At 35.2% G+C, this 23527-nt stretch overlaps 2 protein-coding genes across 2 annotated transcripts; both read right to left on the reverse strand.

Annotated features, from left to right (window-relative positions):
- Positions 1-1893: 1893 nt before the first annotated feature.
- On the reverse strand, positions 1894-15462 carry LOC128156426 (uncharacterized). The gene is made up of 8 exons (XM_052818577.1): positions 15024-15462; positions 14419-14641; positions 11007-11259; positions 9362-9486; positions 7834-7957; positions 7318-7512; positions 7009-7128; positions 1894-6696 (listed from the first exon to the last, which is right to left on the reverse strand). The coding sequence occupies exons 1-8, from the start codon at positions 15067-15069 to the stop codon at positions 3346-3348; spliced, it is 4437 nt and encodes a 1478-aa protein (XP_052674537.1). The 5' UTR covers positions 15070-15462; the 3' UTR covers positions 1894-3345.
- Positions 15463-15980: 518 nt separating this feature from the next.
- On the reverse strand, positions 15981-23389 carry LOC128157362 (guanine nucleotide-binding protein-like 1). The gene is made up of 13 exons (XM_052819865.1): positions 23216-23389; positions 21721-21829; positions 20703-20793; positions 19740-19868; positions 19391-19531; positions 18975-19197; positions 18512-18601; positions 18295-18432; positions 18094-18146; positions 17854-17979; positions 17199-17352; positions 16921-17061; positions 15981-16568 (listed from the first exon to the last, which is right to left on the reverse strand). Exons 1-13 carry the CDS (start codon positions 23289-23291, stop codon positions 16333-16335), a joined length of 1707 nt encoding a protein of 568 aa, XP_052675825.1. The 5' UTR covers positions 23292-23389; the 3' UTR covers positions 15981-16332.
- Positions 23390-23527: the final 138 nt, after the last annotated feature.

Consider the following 23527-nt stretch of genomic DNA (forward strand, 5'->3'; position numbering starts at 1 on the left):
CAACTAAGCCTGGGAATCGAGAAAAATGCGTAGAGTGTTTGAAACTAATACCACTTAGCGGTACACTATCCCTTTGATACGTATTAAGATTTATTTATTAAATATCAAACCGAGATATGCGATTTTTAGGTTACCTGAGTTTCACAGGACCGATTGCAATTTGTTAAGGTCCGTCGTCGTGCGTCGTGCTTTAGCGTTTGAACATTTTAAGGTACAATGGTTATCTTGACCAAAAGTGTGTAGCATCTCTGGGAGGAGGGGAACAGAATTTGTGAAATTCATGACCTCCGCCCTTGGGGGGCAATAAATTTTGTGTAAACACTGTAAATATTGGTGCAGTTTTAATAAGGTATTTTAAACAACTAAACATGCAGGGCGATGTTGAGCAAGAAAGTCTCTACCATAATTGTGAAACTTATGGGCAAATGGTCAGGGGTTCTGATTTGAGGTTTGTCATGTATTTAATATGCATTTTTTCTTTAAAATCGTTTTCTACAACAAGGCATATAACAGTCAAAACGGATTGCCAGTATAATCAAGGAGGTCTCTACCAAAATCTGTTTAGTTTATGAACCAAGGGTCGGGTTATTTTTTTATTGGGGTGGGGTCAGGTAATAAAGTGAATTGTATCCATTAAACAATACCTCTTTGCACATTCTCCTCTCTGCAACTACACAACTAGCAGTAAAGCTAAGTAAATTGTCTGGATAAGCGAGGAGGCCTCTACCAAATATGTCGAATTTATGACCCATGCAAGGCTCAAGGGCTCTGGTGTAAGGATTGGTTACTGTTAGTCTTACAATAAAAACATATATGCTTTAATTCGTTGATAATCTTATTCTCTGCAACTAGGCATCTGGCAGTCAATTGAAGTGGATTGTCAGGATAAGCAAGGTGGCCTCTACCAAAATTGTAAAATTTATGACCGCAATATAAAGGGCTTTGTTATAAGGGTAGGGATCTATCGGTCATACTATGAATATGCCTATTATACTCTTTGATAGTCCTCTTTTCCACAACTTCGTTGTACAGGGTCGGGGGTTTTGTAGTAAGGAATTGTAGCGGAACTCTTACTTTTTAATACGAAATCCGGGCATGTAAAAGGCAAATCAAGTGCTTGTTGTGGTGATCAAAAACATTTCTAGAATTGTAAAATCCCTAACCTTGGGTCAGGGATACCTGTTTAGTTGATGGTGTAGAGGGGTGTCACATCGTGATTGTGCATTGTCTTTCGACTGTTTGACTTAAAACAACCCACAGACGTTCTAAGTACATGGAGGATAAAAAAAATATATTAAGATTGTGATCACTGAGTCATGCTTTTTGTGTTTGCTCCCGAGGAAGGGGGGGGGGTCAATTGTCATAAAGTTAATATTCATTTATCTGTTTATAATATTATCTTAATGTCAAATAACGGGCATCTTGCAGGCCAAACTGAGTGCATCATAAGAATAAGTAAAGAGGCTTCTACTAAGTAAACAGTCTTCACTACCGTTCCATAAACAGTCAATAAGCCCCCCTCCCCTACCCCCACCCCACCCACCGCTATATTATATAAAGTATTACCCGATATGAGTGCGTAAACTCGGAGTGAAAAAAAGCCATTTAAAATAATGAAAAAAAATGAAAACAGTGTAACTAAATAGATACAAAGCAATAAATTTTGAGCAACAATTCAAAAAATATTCTATTCCGAATTTCCATCTTCACGATGATAACCCTAAAGCATTTTTATCTTAAATTTCCCATATTGACTTCACTCTGTTGGGATTCAACGTATATGAGGTCAGTAATCGATATTTTGAGATAAGGTGGGTTTTTTTAAATGTTTTAATAACTTTTGTTTGCTTTGCGTGTCATACGATTATCTCAAAGAATAAGTGAGATTAAACCAATTGGGATGTGTCGATTTTATTCACTATCATGTAAAAATTATCTAAATAATGAGTTTCAGAACTCATTGTATACAAATGAGCCACTAAACGTGCAATGGGATACAATTCTCTGAAAAAATCCTATTCAAAGTTGTTCATTCTTAATTAAGATAGCATTTATTTTAAGTTTATCACAATTCAGTTCTTTTTGTAGATTTTATTAGGGACAGGCTTTGTATCTTTCCTAAATATATATTTAAAAAAAACACGGTGCGTCTTTTACTCAAATAAATTCCAATGGTATCATAATTAACCGCAACGATACCCCAATGTTACCCCAGTGAACCACAAAGACACCCCAATGATACCCCACATGAATTTTGATGTACTCAATAATGCTAAATATGAGCACAAATGATATCCCAAGTAACTTCAGTACATGGAACTTAAATGAATGCCATGCATTGTAGCTAGCTGAGATTCATTTCTTATGCGTTTTAGTACGTAGATTTTTATCAAGGCATCGTTTTTCTCGCATTATCACCGGTGGGTGATCGGTTTGTCCAGTGTGAGACAGCAGTGTGAGATTTTTCTGTCTTGCACTCAGTATTACTACGCCGCTTTAAAACGTAAACAAACGTCTGTTGTCGAGAAATGTAAAATGATAGATTGTTATTTTTCATTAAGTATTTTGTTGCATAATTAATAACAATTATTTATATGTTTATTTTTTAAAAACTGTCGTATGCTCTCATTTGGACTTGCACTAGTCGAAGCACACGGAAGGACAAACCGAAAGAAATCTTTTGAATATCATAACGAAAAGTTGTCAGACATCGTTTTTAATGAAAAATAATGCAAGAAAAGTAATCATTGTTGAAATGTACTCATGTGGGATAGTGAAATTCTATCGAGGGGACAAGATCCACGGTCTAGGACGAGGCAGACAAGATTCACGGTCTAAATTCGAGACCTTGCCAAGTCCTAGACCGTGAATTATGTCCCCTCAATATCCCACATGAGTTCATAATGAATGATAAAATTAATCTTCATTTGTGGTATCACTGGGATACATCAAAGTTTATACGAGTACAAAGGGATCTGCATTGGGACAAAACGACGCACCTGCCTTGTTATCAAATGTGTATTTTAGCGATGCAAACAATATTGCACGCTACAAAATAAAATGATTAACAATAATGATTCCGTTTGGAAACTGAATTTGTGAAGCAAAGATGATCAGTGAGTTACCCCCAAGCTAATATTGATGTCTTTGATCCAGGGTGCGATATGGAAAAAAAGGATTATTCTCATCATAATGCCCTTTACTACATGTACTAGCACATGTATCAGCACTAGAGCAAATCAATGTGACTTGAAAGATAAGAATAAAAATTGAAAACTTTTCTTTTTTTATAACAACAATCCCCAGAAATGATACGATATGCGCATCCACATGCTTTATACAGCTTTACACATCCCATTTCCACAAAATCTCTGATTTTGGAATCACAGGCTCTGACTTTAACATTGAACCATCAATACTGACACTTGAGTTTGTTCTTTGAGAAAAGACAGATTTTGATCCAATCACATTTCTGCCTTGTATCACTTCATCTGGTGTTTGAATTGCAGTAGATGCAAATGGCGGCGGTGTTCGATGGGGTGTACCGGGACTTCCGATAGTCGACACACGTGGAGATATTTGGTTCATAGGAGAAAACAGTGAATTAAGAGGCAATTGGTTATTCGTATTAGCAGTCTGTGATAGAGGTGTTCCTACTCTTGGCGAACCCCTCAATGATGATGTCAAAAAGTTGTTCATGGGTTGCGCGTTTCTATTTCCTTGAATTGGTCCGAGTGGACCCAGCATGTTTCTATTTGGGCGTAAACTATCTTGTAGACGTGCTAATTGAAGCGGTCCGGGCAACCCAGGTTGAGATGTTAAGATATTTCTGTTGTTTTCCTGTGAAGAACCAGGCCTTACTAAGGTAGGATTTAGAAGGTTCCCCGCCCTCGGTGTTCGTTGGCCATTTTGTGGAAAGAAGCCTTGCTCAGTGGGATTTTGAAGAACTGATCGTGTAGATGTAGTTTGATTTCGCAATCGAAACCCTGGTCCACTGGCTACGATTCTTTGTAAAGTTCTATCAAGGTTATTAAATGGAATGACGGCCATAGAAGTGTTCCGATTTGTCTGTGGTAGTTGCATTGATGTTTGTTGAAACTGATTTGGTCTTGGAATCATTGAGTTCCTGCCAATGGAGCCTTGTTGGGAGGGGACTTGTCCTATAGGACCCTGGAATCTTGCTGCTGCAGGTAAAACTCCATTCAAAATACCTTGTCGTGGTTCGTTTACCAGCATTCCCGGTCTCAACATTGATTGTTCAATCTGTTGGGCACGATCCCTCGCAAATCCTTCTTCGACTTGAGATTCTAAAAATGCCAGATCTATTGTATCAATAGAGTTTGTATTCAAAGACGGTTGTCTGTTTATTATTTCATTAAAAAGCGTTTCTCGCATCTGCGAAGCTTGCATATTTGAAGATATATTTCTGTTGTCGAAGATGTTTGATGATTGAACTGGTTCAGGCGTAATCATACGCTGCAATCTTCCGAAACCGTTTGCTCTGTTTACGAAGTTTGGGGAAAGCATTGCTTCAGATATTGATGTTTGTACCGCTTCCTGCTGAAGTAATTGATTCTGGGGATCTTGTGCGAAAAACATATCGGTCAGTGTAGAAATATCCGGAACACCTTGGGATATTTGGTTCGGATTGCGGGTCGGAATTCTATTTGTTTCTATTCCCCTTCTGTTAATCACGGTAGGATCAATGTTTCGTGAACTAGACCCTTGTACAAGAGTTTCCAAAAAATCTACACTTGGAATACTATTTGATTCACCTCTTCTCGTGGATCGGGGACCAAGGTTTTGTGGTATAGTGGCCATCTCAACATTTTGAAAAGGGTCAAACTGGGGACTTACGGTGTTCATTCCACCAAGTTGTTGAGAGCGACGATTGGGTGTTAGACTTGGTGTTCTTTGTTGCATTCGCCGTGTCGTCTCCAGTGTTCTTTGACGACGCGGTTCGGCATCTCTTGAATTTAGGTTTGCAGCATTTCTCTGCTGAATGAGATCGCCGTTACGAAATGTATTTCTTTGTTGTTGTGACAAGTCACCGTTTCGTTGTCGTACTATATCACCATTAACATTTCGTTGACGAAACGGCTCTGAGTCTTCGCTTCGCTGTCTTAATATATCATTATTGCCGTTTCGTTGTCGCATCAAATCATTGTTTCTTCTCAAAATTTCATTTCGTTGTCGAGGAGGCTCGGCATTTCTCTGTCGGAACGTTTCTCCGTTACGACGTAATGTCGGATCCCCATTACTTTGTACCGGTCGAGCAGAATCTGCACCCCTTGTACGAGGCAACATTCTTAGTCTGGATTGATCGACGTTATTTTGACGCAAAATATCACCATTACTAGCACGTAATCCATTTCGAACCCTCTGGAAATCGGCGTCGTTCCTCCTGACTGGAACTTCTCTGTTTCTAGCCGGCTGTGTATCTGCGTTCCGTTGACGTTGCATACCAGCATTTCTTTGGCGTGTTGGATCGACGTTCCGTGAACGCTGGGGCTCAGCGTTTCTAGGTCTTTGTGACTCAACTGTTCCTTGACCTGCTGTATCTGCACTGTTTGCTCTTCTGTTGGAAGATGATCGACTACCCCTCGCAAATCCACCAAACTCAGACAGAACACTGAATAAGGAATTAAGTACGCTAGTAAATCCCGATGTCTGACCATCACCGTTATTACTCGGCTGTTCATTTCTATTCAGATCGACTTGTAACAAGGTTCTTCCTCTGTGGACAATATCAGTGGAAGAATATATATCTGAAGGAGCCACTATCGACATTATTTGTGATCTAGACCGCATTATTCTTGCCGTTGTCGATTCTTTGATTGGACTTTCTGTGCTGTTTTCAGTTAAGGCAATACTTGAAATAGTAGTATGATTTGTTATATCTGATTCATTCTTCGATAAAAAGTCTACTGTAATATTTTCAATGTCAGAGGAAACATTCTGCATCAGGTGCAAGTCAGATGTGATATTGTCACTAACTATATCCAAAGTTGCTATTGCCGGTGATATTTTCTCATTAGTTACAATGTCATTTTGAGCCTCGGATTCCATCGTCTCTGTTGTTGAAATATTACCTGTGCTAGGAGCTGTTGAGTTTTCTTTGTCTTCGGCTGCTGTGGTCAATTCAGTGAAGGAGGTTGCCTTTGGTAGACCAGTAGTAGTTGACGGTTCAACGGTAGTGGTTGGAGGTTCGGTGGTAGTGGTAGTGGTTTGAGGTTCGGTGGTAGTGGTAGTGGTTGGAGGCTCAGAGGTCGTGGTGGATGATGGTTCAGTGGTAGTGGTTGAAGGTTCAGTGGTAGACGTTGTGCTTGAAGTGATAGTGGACGTTGCAACATTTGTTGTGGTTTTGATGCTAGCAGCTGTTGTAGAAGTGGTGGCGATTGTGGTTGTATGGATGATAGCGTTTGGAGTTTGTGAGTGCCTTAGGGTTAGTCCAGTAAGGCTCAGGGACGTTGAGTCTACAATCCGATTAGTTATGCCTCCATAATCTTCGGTTGCCTGAAGAATATCACGCTGGCCTGTCAGTATTTCTGTGGACGGAGTATGCTCGTTCAGAGTTTTGTTGATTGCTGACAACAGAGGATATTTTCCTGCCTTACAAAAGTGCCCAGTAAAATCATCCTGATCAAGGGCCCAAATCATAATCCCTGCATAGCCATGATCCATCACCCATTTAGTCTGAAAAGAATTAATTCGGATAAAAGTAATGGAAATAGCAAATTATGAATCATTACACATCGAGTTAAGTGCCTGAATGACTTTGGATGTCTCTTGTCTTTTGAGTGGGATCTGAACCTGAGACGCGAGGTCAATAAGGCTATACAAAGCGACTGCAGTAATATCTTTACCTAACCCTATCACCAAGCAGACGACTACTGGTTACAAGGAAAGTCAATGTGTCAAAAAAATCAAATTCTGTAAAATATATTTATTATACATTTTGATATAAATCAAAATTTGGACAATGTCCAGTCTCAAAGAAATGGTCACCTTTTCGATAACGCTGCGCACGTTCTCATAGCCCACCCAGTCACTTCCGTCATACATGTAGGGGACACGCCTCTCTTCGTCCCACACCTCGACACCATTACCATTGAGGCGGTCACAGATCTACAGAGAAAAGGGTTATTAATATTAGTTCACATTAAAACTAGCTTTTTTGTGTTGACTCTAGTTAAATATTGAGGTGGTTTTGAGGTCATAGATATCAGGCTATGTTACCTCTTACCTTAAACTTTTCTTTTTATAATCAAATACAATAGGTAAATGCAACCATCTGTTTTGATTATTAAATGATACCTCATAGAATGAGAGAAGTCCTTTGGATTTAGTGAATGGTCCCATGGAATTGCCATTACTGCCTACAAGAGCCTGGGCTCCTATTCCATTGATGGACGGATACTGGAGCTTGAATCCTCGACCATACATGGCTATCCCAATCAACAGTTTTTCCTTACTCGCACCATTCCGCCGCCAATATCCTGCAGCCCATTGCTACGGTTATAAGAAAGTTTTTAATATTCGTCATATATTTATATAAAACCATGTTAACAAGAGCTTTGGCTTTGGGTAATTGTGGCAAGCAGCAATGTGACGTAGGTCTGTTTATTTCATTGCTGGCCACTTAGCTATGACTCTTTGAAATCAACAAGATCTGGCCCCGCCGTCTCCAAAATTTTCAAATCCCTTAATTCAAGTCCTTATATAAAAGTGCATTAATTTGAGGTCAAACTCAAACTTGAGACCAAGTACTGACTTGAGGAAAGTTGGTGACGGTGGGGTCTGTCCGGCTTGGCAATGACAGTTAAGACTTACAACATTCAGTTGTGCTGCGTACCATCTCTCTGCCTTGCCCCTGTGAAGTGGGCTGTGGTGCCCGGTCTGGGCCTCCCACGCTCCGTGAAAGTCGTACGCCATCAGGTTGATAAAATCCACGTATCTACAATAGAGTCGGATCACACAGGAACTCATTAACATTGGTATTACTGGTTCAAAAGCACTATACTATAAATTCAACTGCAATTGGGACTTCAGTGAGGGTTTTCTTTACGTATTTTTTAATATTTAACCAGGTAAGGGAGACAGATGTGATTAAATGTTAAGACAGTGAAGTTCTGCAGAATAAAGAACGATGATTTGGTATCATTATACAACATATAAACGAGTGAATTGGCACTGCGATTTCTGTACTATAAAACACATATATAGAAACCGATATTCACGAATTGGCACTGATATAGAAAAAATGAGGCCCAAGTGTGTCGTAAATATTTATTAACGATATACTCAAAGTTGCTTAACCAAATATTATTGCAAAAAAGTGTATTCTGGCCACAAATATTCAACTAACAAAAATCGTGATGAGATCAGGTATATATGAATTAACCATGCACGTTAAAATAAAACATTAACTATCCACGTGTGGGAGCGATGCCTTTCGCCCACACTGAAAAAAAAGATAAAGGCGCGTGTAAAGGGGTCAGGTTAATCAGTGATGCCCAGTATACCACACATCACTAACTAATAATCCACCGACATTTGATGACAATTCAGTAAAGTTATAATCGGAGATTTTCCTGGATAAGCTTTACCTGTGGGCGTATCGTGAAATAAGCTGTTTTCGAGAATGCAGTTTGTCCCAAGTTCACGTGTTCTCTCATTTTGCTATATACATGTATATCGACCTTCAAGAATATCTTTGAATGAATAAAATGGATTGAGCTTATTAGAATTTGGGTCAAATATTATAACTAATTTCATTATAAATAAAGGTATATATCGTTTGCTTTATTTTGGATGAAAAGGTATTACAAGAGGCAACATATCTAGTTTTAAAGATTGATTAAATGCAAAACTAAGCAGAGACCCTGACACTTGTATCTACTTTTTTTTACCTGGGAGGTAATTTCACATTATTCTGTTGCTACATTATTAAAAAAAAATTCTACGTTCAAAAAAAAGGGGGGGGGGTATTATTTGATTGGCCGTTTTCCCTAGTCCTCTATCTAATGATACAGAAGATAAGAGTTCAAAAAGTGACGTAAACGAAAACATGAGACAAATTTTGTACGTGGTTGAATAAAAATCTATGTGATGTTTCTCAACTAGAAAAGGGATGACCAATTCATGCTCACATGCAGGTTTTATATTAATATGACGAAAATTGTTTGGGTTTTATTTATTTTTTTTTTTTTTTAAAGTGATATTCATGTTTAAAAAAGGCAAGGTTAGATATAAATGCAAGTATGGACTCTTGTATGCGACAGCTTCAATTCAACCGATAACCAAAATTTATATTATAAAAAGATTTACAAATCCACGAGTTAATCTTTCGACTACTAACCTGTCCACCTCTGGGATCTTATATCCGGAACTAATTCTCTCTTCACCCACGGGCACCGCAATCGCCAGTAACAGCGCCTCTCTTCCAGTCTCTCTGGCTTCTCGGTTGAATTCGGTTCTTAATTTCTGGAAAAGCATTAAACAAAATTCATTTTTTAATACACCAGACATTTTAATTTTCTTTAAATTGACACTTTGTACAACAGGCTAAGCAGATAAATTCATTCTCCACTTTTTAACATCAAAACATGTACATGTGTTTTAAACACAATAAAGATACCTCAAAGTATGCACATATTATTTGCACCTGTTTTCATTTGATATCTTTTTTCGTGTATTTGTATCGATCAATATTAGTTCCTTTTGAAATTTCTAAGGATCTTAAAATTCATTTTTTAAACAATGTTTTGATATTGCTTTAAAGTCTAGTTTTTGGTAAATATCAAGATTTTATATTGAAATAAATGTCTTGACTCCATAAAAAATACTATATTCTTTACTAAGATATTAATTTTCGTGACAGTAACTGCCTGGTTAATGACTCTGAAACAGATAGTGTATAACAACAAACAGGGTGACTTTAGCCTCTGTAACATTGAAAATATTATATTTCCTTCTTTTGTTTTGCTTGAGTTTCATTAGATTTTTCAACAGGTACAGCATTAGAACATGCTTACACCGAGGTTGCATGGACGTATAATTTTGATTATGTCGAATTATCCATATATTTAAAACTGTGGTGAGTGAAAATCAATTTGCTTTAAAAGTGAATCCATTGTAGGTGATTTGCGATGACCATGCTTCACTCTAGATATGTTTAGACTAGACTGAAATCAAAATATCTACAGCACATTAATGACCAGGATATCATTATCTAGTTCTTAAATGGCTACAAACTTTGTTGTCCTTCCTATAACACAATACCATTACAAACTATTGCATTATAATGCTAAAATGCAAATACGTTATGTGAATGACATGCATGGTTTATGAGCATGTTCTGATGTTATATATTAGGGCATTGTATCTAGATGCATCACGATATGATCTTAAAACGGTAACGGTCATGGTTTATTTTTCCACGTTTACATTTTGGCGATAACAACGCTTTCTTTTTAAGATGGCTCGACACACCAGTGCATTGTTTGACAAGATCGACAAAGAACCCTTTTTAAAAATAGATTTTACAAAAATGAGACCGATATCGGCTTTCCATTATTTTACTTGACTTTTTTGTATTTTTTGTAGAAACTGGAAACATCGTTTTGGCTGCGAACAGGATATTTCAGGGCTAAAAATTTGATATCAATCGATACACAATACAATTATCCATCGATACATGTTCAAGGTAAGACAGTCAAATAAACTTTATATTTCCTAAGAAAAAAATTGTATATGAAAATTAAAATCAAGAATTTTTATATATTTTTTAAACTTTGGATAAAAACTAATCAAAAAATCAACAAAAAAAATTGAAGTGTCGAGGAACCTCACAATCATGTATTTTGGAGATTTGTTCCGGTTGCAGTCGTAGTTATTTTCAAGAGATAAAGTCAATGTAATCTAAAATTCCTTTTGCATTCTTCGCTAAATAATTGTTTAAATTGAAAACTTTAAGGACAAAGAAGCATTAAAATTGTTCTTGCCTTCAATAAATGTATAAGATTTTCCTTGTCTTCCGGAGGTCCGCCCCTTGAACCCGGATACTCCCAATCCAAATCGAGGCCATCAAAACCACGTGTTCGTAGATACTGGATGGTAGTGCTGACGAACTCGTCTCGGCTCTCATTGGTGGACGCCATGGTGCTGATTGGTGCATTCCCCTCCGTCCAGCCTCCTATGGCCAATAGGGTTTTTAGCTTTGGATTTTTCTTCTTAAGGTCATTAATTTTGGCATACCTTTACAATTAACAGAACAACAAATCAAGGTTATATGGGTGGCTGATATATTACACGTACAAGCTTTATTTCCTAGGTCTAACATTATATTATATTAATGATATTAATACTAAATCAAACTTATAATTTATCATTACACATACATATTGTTTATCAGTTGTTACACAGTAGAAATGAGAAATAAGTTGACGACATGCAAATGCAAACTATTCCATCTATGTGGAAATAAGCTGTGTGACCCCATTTCGCCAACTTTAGAAGTACAGCCAAAATAATTATTGTCGAAAAGTGTGTCATATTTCTTCAACATAAAACACGTCTCTTTAAAAGATTTTTTCGATAGATTTGAAAAATATAAATAATATATGTTTTTTTATAGTTCATGACTACGTTATTTCTCTGTATCGTCCAAAACTTCTATCCACTGTGTTTATCTTGGTATCAAAATAGGTCATATTCTTTCGAAAATGCGGAAATCAAGAAAAGGTGAAAACAATTCTATTTTTGTGGTCATCATAAAAATGTTGGTTTACGACTGTAATAATTGAAACCACGTCAAGGGGAAATACTTGACCAATGAAACAGACTGCTCTTCTCATAAAATGTCGATGAACTACGCATTACCTCGACAGGGCAATGCGGTTGAGCTGATTCAGAGTGGACCATCTACATGTGTATGACCAATGATTGCAAAGATGTATTCTTAGCGTAGATTGGTTGTTTTAAATATCAGAACCTTTTGATTACCGGAAATTATAAAAAAAAAAATCGGGTTTTTTAAAAATTTTATATGGTTGATTACTCTTTGGGGTTATTGTATGTGCAAGATCATGTAATTTAGGCGGGAGACATTGGTTGACTTTTCATGTCCCACAAGTACATTGTGACATGCATATCACTCGGTCAAGTTACACATTAATGCCAATTGGTTCAAGATGACATGCTTTGCTTTTGGTTTCATTAGCATAAAGTGCAGAGCACAAAGAAGCTTGCGGATTCCATTGCTCACCGCAAGAAAGCAACCGGTCCAATTCCGACATTATCATTATTACAGAAGCAGGCAGTGCATATGCTAGTAATGGACGCATTTGTGATGTTCTGAATTTTAGCATCTCAACCTCCATTACATACCCCCTTCCCATCCCTCGAATCACAAAATAAAGATCAAAACTCTTTTAACAAGCTGTCTAAATTATGAATAAGTTATATTTCTCTTCAAGAATTTCTTAAAGCTATACACGCTATAATTTGCGTCAATTTTGAATACAGGGGAAAATGTATGTGTTTGATTACTAATAAAAGTTACCTTTATGCTGTTAATTATAATGCTCAATTCGATCACGTAACAAATATATCAAATATTAAACAATAAAAAATATTTATTTTCCTGCCAGGAAAGTAATGCCTCCTCGTGAATATCAATCTATCACGTGATATCGACAGCTAAATTTAGTCTATCATACCAAATCTGGTGAAGGGTCAACATCTTCATAATTGTGATAGTTTCACAAAGGAAATGATATTTTGAGTAAAGCATAAATTTTTCCGATATACGAGTACAAACAAAAGAAAAAATACAAGCCTGTGAGTAGATATGAATACTTCCTTAAAAAAAAATGACGTGGACCTGTGTTTTTCCCCTATGTGCTATTTATAGATCCTATAAAGTGTTAATGCAGAAGTAAGGGTATCGTGAATGACAAACGTATTTTACTCATTATACATGTATGTATTTCAAATTAACAACTGTTAAGCATATCAAAAATCAAGTTGGATATTTAATTAGGCAAACAATAACGGCCACCTAGTTCTCCGCGGACATGCGCAATTAGGTCGGTTTGCTCTTCCTTCATCAATATTCATGAAAAGGTATATTTTCCTGGCAGGAAAGTAAACAATTAAAAATCTATATCTTTGTAACGAGATGGAATTCACCATTGTAATTTACAGATTAAGGATAACTTTTATAAGTAGACAAACACATGCGTTTTCACTGTCATTCAAAATTGACGCAAATTATAGCGTGTATAGCTTTAAGACATTGGACAAACAAACTAATAGGGCTTTCATATTTAAACTACTCGATTTTGGAATCATATGATCCATCTTTCTGCGTACCTGATTTATTAGCGATTGACCCCTCTCAATCCCTTTCCTGTTTTAATATGGCTAATGGCCTCCTTCCCTTTTGTACAGAATTTAGAGGGGCATAGTCACGAATTCGATCAAATTTTGCTTTTTATAATTTTATAGCATAAAATGCTTAGTAAGGCATTTCAAATGATCAATTAAAATTTAAGAGTCAGTTGTAGAGTTATGAGCAAGATACAGAGCTCACAATGATTTGTTATGTAAACAAGGCACGTGCCATATTTTTGTGTACATTGGTTCAATTTACCGTAAAAAAAAAAGTTCATTTTCAAGCTGATTTTTTATCTGCTTTGTTATGAACATAAATACACAGTTTCAAGCATTTGTCACATTCGTTTTAGCTCTACACTTAAAAAATTAAAAATGTAAATAAAAAAACAAAACATGAGTTTTGTAACATGACAAAGAATTGTGAGCTCTGTATCTCACTTATAACTCAACGAATGGTGCTCAAGTTTTGGTTGAATATTAGAATATTGGTCATGCCTTACTGACGCATTGTAAACAGCATTAAAAACGGAAAATAAATGTTGATCATGACCATGCCCCTTAAAATTTATCCTCAACATGTGTTTGCATCATCATAGGTCAACATGTATATGACGTGAACAGCTTAGTCTCGACCTCATATAACCCTCTCCTTTTTCACCTGACATGCGAAGTGAGTTATGAATTGAATGATATATGCAGTGGTCTACCAGCCTTAAACCATAATGCTCGCTTTTTTATTCATGGACAACTGATGTACGCAAGAGTTTATAGTTAACTACATTTAAAAACCTCTGAAACTCAAATGCCTTAAGAAAGTATCATTTACTACCAGGATAATAATCAACTAACTATAAAATTATTAATAACAATACGGACCGGGAGACAAGTGCATGCTGAACAAAAATTAAGCATAAATGTAGAACCTGTCCCGTTTTTCTTCTGCAGCTGTACCTCCCTCCCCCATTGCCACCCCCACGTGGCGTCTTACTCCACTATGACCTTCCGTTGCTAACTTACATCCCCTTGCTCCATTCCGTAGACTCGTCGTTCCATTCCGCAGCTTCTATCCTGTTCCCAGAAGTCTTTGCGAAGGCGTACACAATGTGAGTACAGACAAACGGGTCCACGTTTTGGGGCTTAAATTTACCTAGTCCTGTTCTGTACTGGGACCAATTTGTATAGTAGCACACACGTTTGTAGTCTTGCTTTTGAGCAGAGGAGTAGTTAGCTGTTAAAACTGCTACAAACAAAAAGAAATAAAATTTATTTCATTGGAAGCATAGTTTATTGTAAATTAAAGAAATATTGGAAAATATAACTTTTATGCATGTTAATTTGAACAGGTATCGTTTCTTTTTTTATTGGTCAAGGAAAAATGTAATAACTTTGTAAACTAGATTAAACACCGACCCTTAGGTAATTTTGTTACAGACAACTGGCCGCTGGCATACAAATGCGATAAACAGTCAATAGTTGTCGATTACTGTATGTAGAATATTTATATAACATAATTTTGACCATATTCATCTTGTCCTTTGCTGATACTATTTAGCGTTTACTTATACTCGGTTTTATAATTTTGAGACACATTAAAAGAAGTACCACAAAAAAGCCGTACTTACCAAAGAGTAAAGCGGAATAAACCCACAAGGAACCAATCTGTTCCATCTCTTGGAAAGATCTGATAAATCGTTAATTATGAACAAAACACCAAAATAAATTCCCAATAAAGAATATCAATGATTCAATTAAAAAGATCAATTCCAAAGCACAAATTGGTCACAGGACTGCATAATGGAGACCTCTAGTTACAGGTGACATCCAATCCAGTGCGCTCTTCGCCGCCAGAGATGAGCTGGGGACCCCGCTATACGCTTTGTTGGTGCTGGACTGCACATAAAATCGTCCGAGCACAATGCCGGTGACATGTTATTATTTGCCTTTATGTCAGATCCATCATTACTGATTCCTTGCCGAAGTCATCAAAGTGCCAAACTAAAGGTCTTAGTAGGAAGGTCCAAGTAGCTTCCTTTTCCAGAGCATGAGTGAAAATGGGTCTAAAATGATTAGTATTTTATGGCATATATCCGTTCTTAATTATGTTTTCTTTTCTTCTTTACATTGTATATATTATTTGTTTGTTTACAAAGTGCAGATGTATACATCTACAAAAAATCCACATGAATCTATTTATTATTAGACTGTTTGGATACAAAAGAGTGTATGGAGAATAGTTATACCTTTGTATTCTAGTATCTTCCTTAACGGTGAAGTAAATGTAGTTGTCTTGTATTACTCAAAGAAGCAATGTTACATTTTCCTACTTTGAAATAACTTTCCAAAGCAATTACCTTGCACTTTTGGGAAGTTATTTTCTTCATAATAATAAAATTTTATTTCAAATCATAAATTGTTAAAAGAATTTGTAACTGTTCTTGATTTTCTGTTAAGACCCCCCCCCCCCCCCTCAAAAAAAATGAATAGCTGATGAAAGGTCCATTGCATAATCAAGGCAGTACTTTATGTGCTGGTATTTAATGATTGTTATTCAAAAGGTTGGGGAATTACAATTAAACAAATACAAGAGTACATCTTTATTTATTAAAGGTAATAAAAAAGTAACACAAGTTCATATAATAAATATAAAAAGGTTGAACTGATGTTATAAAATTTGACAACATATTTATTCATATAATCAAAAACAGAATCATTTCATAACAAACTCTACTTAGCTCCAAGGTTACTTAGAGTAAAAAAAAAACTCATTGCACCAACTCATTTTACTGCTACAACTGTATGTAAAAAAAAGGTGTTTTTCTTCTTTGCTAATACTGGAATATATAATAAAACATCATCAAACCTTAACTTGTAAACGTTCACCTTGAATCCTAAATTGATATAGAAATAACAAAGCTCTATAGAATGAGCTGACTAGTCATCCCCAGCCAGTGCGGCAAATGGATTCCTTCCTCCCATGATACCTCTCTCCCCCTCATCTTCCTGTGATGAGGAATTATCTTCACTTACTGAGGGAGAGTTGTCTCCCTTCTCTTGCTGAAATTCATCATCTGTAGTCTCCTCGCCACTTTCATTTTCCACGTCCTTGGCCTCAAACTTATGGAGTTCCTCAGACAGCTGCTTCGTCTCCTGGTGATGGAGCCATAGTTCTGAAAATGACAGAGAATGCAATCTGCAGTTTTTGTTCATGTGCTTTACTCTGTATGTGATTATTTTGCCAATGAAAATTTAAAACTTCTATTGAAATGCATACATTATGAATAAACATTTTACAGAAACCATTATCGTAGTTATGTAAATGAAAAACAAAGATTTATTTCCATGTAAGTTATCTCACTTGCCAAGACATGTCCTTTTACATGCAATTATGTTTTGACTGAATACTGATTACCAGTATTGCAGTAACAGTGTATTTAAATTTAAGACCAGTATATTGAATAAAGTTCTAAGCTCCATAGTGCATAAATTTTTTTATCAGTTTCAGATAAACTACAACCTTACCTTCATCAGCAGTATAACCTGGGGGTCGCAAACACAAGCAGATCCGCCCTATCAAAGCCATTCTTAGGAGATGATTGGCAGCCCTGTAGGCATCGGGTCGAGCAGCTTTAGCTGTTAAAAATCCTTTCTTCAAAGCCCAAGCTGGAAAAAAAACATGTTTGATAATCAGTAAGCTATTGTGTAAAAGCACCAAGTTTAATCCATGCTGTTAAAGAATTAGAAAACTTCCTGGAGTAGTTGGGGTAGTTGTCCACTCAGATGTCAATAAACAAACGTACCTTCACAGATATCAAAGGCTGTCCATTGGTCACCCTCATCAATGTCTGAGTGCTTCAGTTTTAACAGCTTTGGTAAATTGATCCTCTCCCCCAAGTACCCAATCACAGAATATGGGTCCCTTACTTGAGCAATTGGATAGATGCCAGCAATAATCTATCAAGGAAAATTCAATCAGTCTCCCTGACACATGACCATGATATGTAAGCATCATGTAAAATATTAAGAATACATTAATTTTCTCTATATTTCAAATAAAGCTGGAATAGTAATTAAGGTGGTTGGATGGTCTACAATTTAACTATCAGATCTTCCTACAATTTTAAGAATTGAATCATTAAGCTATAAGCTATAATTTACTGAAGAAAAAATCCATATACATTATTTTTTGAATTTGGGAACTTTCCTATAATTTGATATGGAGCTCTTCTTTTAAAGAAGATCAATACAGTCTATAAATGACCATGATCATCAACCTCTTAAAAGTTGATTTGAACATATTTTATTGCATTATTATAATGCAATAAAATATGTTCAAATCAACTTTGCCATTATATACTGCAATGGGATTGGGCACAAGTTATTAAAACTTAATTCGCCCTATATTTCCCTACCATATATCTCCCTAGGGAGACAAGTCTTAAAAGTTGTACATACCTGCAATGATTTATCTACTATAGACGGGAAGACTAGACCTGGACAATCACAAAGCTTGACCGTGGGTGTCAGGAATATTGTCTGGAAATGCTTGGTGTGTCCAGGGGTTTTTGACACACTTACTACCTATCATAGAAAAATGAACATCTTTATAATGAAACTTCACTTGGCTTACAAAATACTGTACAAGTACCGTAAGTTGATCATATTGATAAATAATTTTGTAGGGCTTATACACACCTTCTTTCCCACAAGTCCGTTCAATAAAGAGGATTTTCCAACGTTTGGATATCCTTCATGCAAAAGAAAATAAATGAAGAATCAATTCTTTCTGAACTATTCCCTCAAGAAATAAAGTTGAATACAGAGGTATTAAGAGAAACTGGTAATTAATGTATCTGTGATAATGTCTGACAAAATACATAAATATCAAATATTTACCCAAACATCCTATGGTAAGAACTCCACCATTAAACATCTCATGTCCTTCTTTTTCTTCAGAAGGGAGAGATTCGTCAATGTCATTCACTTCATCATCTGGGTCTGCATGAATTTTCTCCTCCCAGCTAGACAAATCAACTGACAAAGAAAAACATCAGTCATTTTTTGGAAAATTCAAAGAATACCATTGTCTGATTAAACTATATCCACATCATACCTTTATTCCCTACAATTTCCTGACAAACTCGCAGTAGCTGCAATGGACCTACTGACTGATTGTATCTGTTAATTTTTCCTCTTTTAAAGGCTGAAAAATTAAGAGAGCACTTAAAAAAGTGATTTGAAAATTCGTGTAAATCATGTTTAAATAATGTGTTAATTTGTTTTGAAGAAACATCAATGATGAAATTAGGTGCATAAGATATATTTTCTGTCAATGTATAGCTAAGAATTTTTCAAGAGGTTATCGATTATATAATTATAAGATTTGTTGCTGAAAAACAAAGAAAAAGACTCTATTATCTTATGAGCTGCAGATGTTATAAAACAATGTTACATGTATTTGCAACAAAAGTATGGTACACATGAACCACATAACATTTACACTTGAAGTTCAATCATCATGCAAAATACCAGGAATATTACCAGGTAACACAGATATAACACATTAGCTTGATTACCTCTTCTCTGTTGCTGAAGCTCACCACCTTTAGCATATTCAGCTTCTGAAGGATTTGAGCTAAAGAGGACAATTTTGAGCTCAGGAAATTTAGTCAAGAGGTAGTGTTTCCATGCCACAGTTAAGGCCCTTGGAGCCAGGTCTATTTTGTTTATGACCACTATCATGGACTTGTGCAGAGTTTTTGTCACATAGCTGTACAAAGCTGGTGAAAAGTGCAAAACCTTGAACAAAATAAATGGCAAAGATTGTTAATATTATAAAAAAAAATCAAATATATGTAACTGGATTTCCTATGATATAAATTTTGAACTGAATCTGAAATCCCGAAATCCAAATCAGTTCATCCATTTTAACATTTAAGAATTGCGGTACATTAAAATTTCAGTACTCATTCCTTTCCTAGAGAGTACATACCGGTGTTCTAACATCTACAATCAGAAGCAGCACATCCGAGATCTCCATCACCCTCCATAACTGTCGCCAGGTCTCCAAGTTCATCTCAAAGTAACTCAGCTCCTTGGCAGTGTGTTCCTCCATGATACCAGCAACATATTTCTATGCCATATATAATATAATTCAACAATTTTCAATAAGCTTTTCTTTTTTTGGTATAGATAAATGAATCTCACAAAAGAAGTTGTCAGATATTGATATCTCCAAAATCATTAATAAATATTTTAATATGTAAATCTGCCTTTTTTTTGTATTAATGTTTCGTGAGAACTACTGAATTCTTATATAGAATTGACTATACATGTATCACCTGGAAGTACTTTTCTTCTCTGGCTTCCAGTTGTTGTTTGGACATAGAGTAGTCCCATGGTGGTCGCTTTGGAATGTCTAAAACAGACCCTGGCCTGTAGACAGTCTCAAAATCAATCTCCAAATCTGTCTACGATAGAAAATGGGACAATATTAGATTATATAACAGTATGATTTGGAGTATTAACCAATGCATGTGTCTTTATTGTGGCAAATTTATGACACTTATATCATTACAGAGCTTATAATTGATAGGTATTTGCAGCATCACTTATATACTGTATACCGGGAAATATTTGCCCGTTTTATTTTCGCCCCTTACGCCCTTGTGTTAAGATTGGGTGAATCTCAAAGTCTCATATTATTTCTCTTTGAACAAAAATGTGTCTGGGCAAATTCAAGACGGGGCGAAACCGGTTGCTCGTGTAGATGGGCGAAAATTACATGGGAAGAAAATAACCTGTATACAGTAGTGTGTATAGTTACTTGCATAGTTATTTATATCACATCTTTAAAACTATCCTTAATAAGTTTAAGCCTAAAATCACAGTAAATGAAAAGACATTGTAAGTGCTCTTACAGTACTTTAAATATTACCTGATACACATGTACATGTTATTTTTGTTGAGGGTTTTTTTAAGGCAAAAATCGTTAAAATTGATCTTTGTAATCTATATTGATATAAAATATCAAAGTAGAACATGTACAGTATTATGTATTTCATTTACTACCGTATTTGTTACAATCATGAAATTTTTTTTTAATGTATATGCCTCACCAGGTCCCTTGATTGGTGAATAAAAATATAAAATTGAGCCCCAGAGGTAAATATAATTTATCAAAACATTTTGAACATATATTAAGAATGATATCTGGATATATAGATTATTATGGCTTAATTGTCCTTTATGGTTCAAGTATCCCAAAGTACAACCTACCATAAAAATACATTGTATAGACCTACCAGTTTCTTAGGAATAACAGGCTCAGTCTTTGCCCTTAATTTTCTCTCATCCACTTCCTGTTTACTTTCTTTGAAAAAATGAAGGCGATACCTGAAATATCAATGAAAAGTGGAATTGTGGGTTGTCTTTAAAATTCTTTTACAAATATTTGACTGTGATAGTAATGTGCTTCCTTTCTGAAATTTTGTATTTTATTTTCAATGGTTATAGTGAAGCTTGTGGAATTGTAGATTTACTTCCCTTTAACTAAAGTTTAATTGATATTGGGAATCATGAATATACCAGGTATGTTATGACTTATTTAAGATAGAGAATTCCCAATATATACAAGTTTTTGTCCCTACGACTCCAAGATGTACTAATTGAACTATTCAAAACAAAACTTATATTGCAAAACTTCACTCGTTTGTATATGTTAACAATATCTATTAAGCACTTTTCAGTTTATTGATAAATCAATGAAATATAAATTAAATGGCAGGGTGGGGGGGGGGGGGGGGGGGGGATAAAATGTCATATTGCCTAATAATAACTGTGTGAATTCTCTTGATTAGGAACAAAAATTTTGAACATGAAAATTAATGAAAATTATATGTTGTTTTTTTTTTTTTGGCTGATGGAGGCATGAGCATGGTGACACAAGTTATGTAAGGTTTTGAGTATGAAACAATTGCAACAAGCAAAGCATATACAATATGAGTATAACATAAAAAGAAAGGCGTTTTATAAGTTAGATCAACCAGTAAGTAAGGTCCACTAGAATACAAATGCATAATACATTTTAAGAAAATTTCATTATAACAACATTCTATTTAAACAATGATATCCTATTCTAAACATTTTGCATCATCCTGAATCTTTTAATCATATGTATCAAATAAAGGGATTGTCCACAGTCAGTGGATAGCCTCCTTTTCAATTTCTGACTCCCCATCTACCAGTATAGTTAACATTTTTATAAATATGATTCATTAAATAAATGAAAAACATGACTTATTGATTATAATGCTACTTTACCTGTTTGGGTCATTTTTCTTGCCGGCAAAATCTTTAGGTTGCTTGTTGACCTCTAACCTTTCGCTACTGGTGGCTTGCTCTCCTTCACTGTCATCACTGCTATCATTATCTACAATTCAGGTACCAAAAATAGATAGATGCAGGTTTACCAACAAATTACTCATGATTTCATTGACTTTTTTTTCCTTTTGGGAAAAGAATGTTTCGTTTATGCTACATACTTGTAATAAATTTTCTATACACCATTAGCTATCTTAATTACTAACAGTCGATAAAATATCCATCTTATAAATAAAGCAGCAAGACGAAGGCAAATTTTCTAATAACACGAATAATGTTCTATTGAATAGTTGTCATTATTTTTATTATATATGTCAAAATATGTGTTATATTCCAATGAATTCAGCGAATTCTGTACAAGTTATAGTAGTCTTGGTAATCTAAAGTTTAATTCATACATTAAAAGTGGTGATTCAGATATACATGTACATGTACATTAGTAAATATACATGTATACAGTGGTTACAACCCCACCCATTGAATGCACAGGCTTAGAACCATGCAATGTTAGTAAAACGCATATTTTAATATGTTTCCCAGAATTATCAATTTAATTTTTGTTATACACATCTTTTATTTTTAAGTTAAATATTGCTATAAAACTGTTATGCATGTCAGACATAAGACAAATGCAGGCTTTACCAGAGATTGTCAAAAAAACATTAACATAACCTCTGACTGAGTCAACTAGTCAACAGGCTGATCATACTTTAATACAGAGTAATTTTAATAAACCAGTATATTAAAGTACATTTTGATGTACATGTGTAAAGTACCATACCATACAAAAATATTCAATAACCATGATAATACGAAATATTTGAAAAAAATTGGCTATGAGAAAACGAATACAAGGCAAAGTAGATGCATTTATTATTGTTTATTCAGAAATATGTTCAGAAAAAAAGAGATACAGTTTTGTTTCAGTACACCACCCTCTTTTGATAAAATATTAATTGGTATAAATAAGTGCATATTTTACACAAGGCTTGAACTTAAAGGTATGTCGAGAGTAATTTGCTAAGAACAGGGGGGTTTTTTAAACCCAATTAAAGAGAGTCATTTTAATATTCACTTAGCTGCAGAACAGCGTGTAGTTCTCTGGGGAAAAAAAATTGACAAACCAGACTGTAAATATGTTCATTTCCGGAGAGCTACAGTTCTGCAGCTATTATTCTCTAACCTATTTTTTATAATCCTCTAAAACAACTATATGTTTATTATAGTTAATATTGTGTATATTTCAACAAATTACAATCAAACACCGTTATCCTTGTTTAACTGACAGCGTGTCATCTGGTAGTACCTATATGATTAACAAGTAACGCTCTCACCACTGTCTGATGAATAACTTTTCAAATGCGTTATATTCCTTTGATATTGTTACTGAATTCGAATTTCCTCTGTATTGATTTATAAAAATGCAAAATATTACCGTTCCTCTTTCTTCTGCGCTTTTCTTGTAACTGAAACTTCTTTTGCTTAGAGCTGAAAGGCTTCTTACGAGGCATCAACAACAAAATATTTAAAACTTACAGAGAATAGGGCATTAACTTATGCAATAGGTTTGTGATCTATACCGGAAGTTAAATTACTTTAGTGCCGAGGTAAATATAAAATGTCATATCGCGCTTTAAACCTTCATACAAATATAAAGATGGTAACATTGATCATTAACTCATTTCATAGAAATAATACGAATACGAATCATATTTAAATTATTTATACGCTGAATATTTTAATTATT

The sequence above is a fragment of the Crassostrea angulata genome, chromosome 7 (assembly GCF_025612915.1).
Source record: "Crassostrea angulata isolate pt1a10 chromosome 7, ASM2561291v2, whole genome shotgun sequence".
In the NCBI taxonomy this organism is placed as follows: domain Eukaryota; kingdom Metazoa; phylum Mollusca; class Bivalvia; order Ostreida; family Ostreidae; genus Magallana; species Magallana angulata.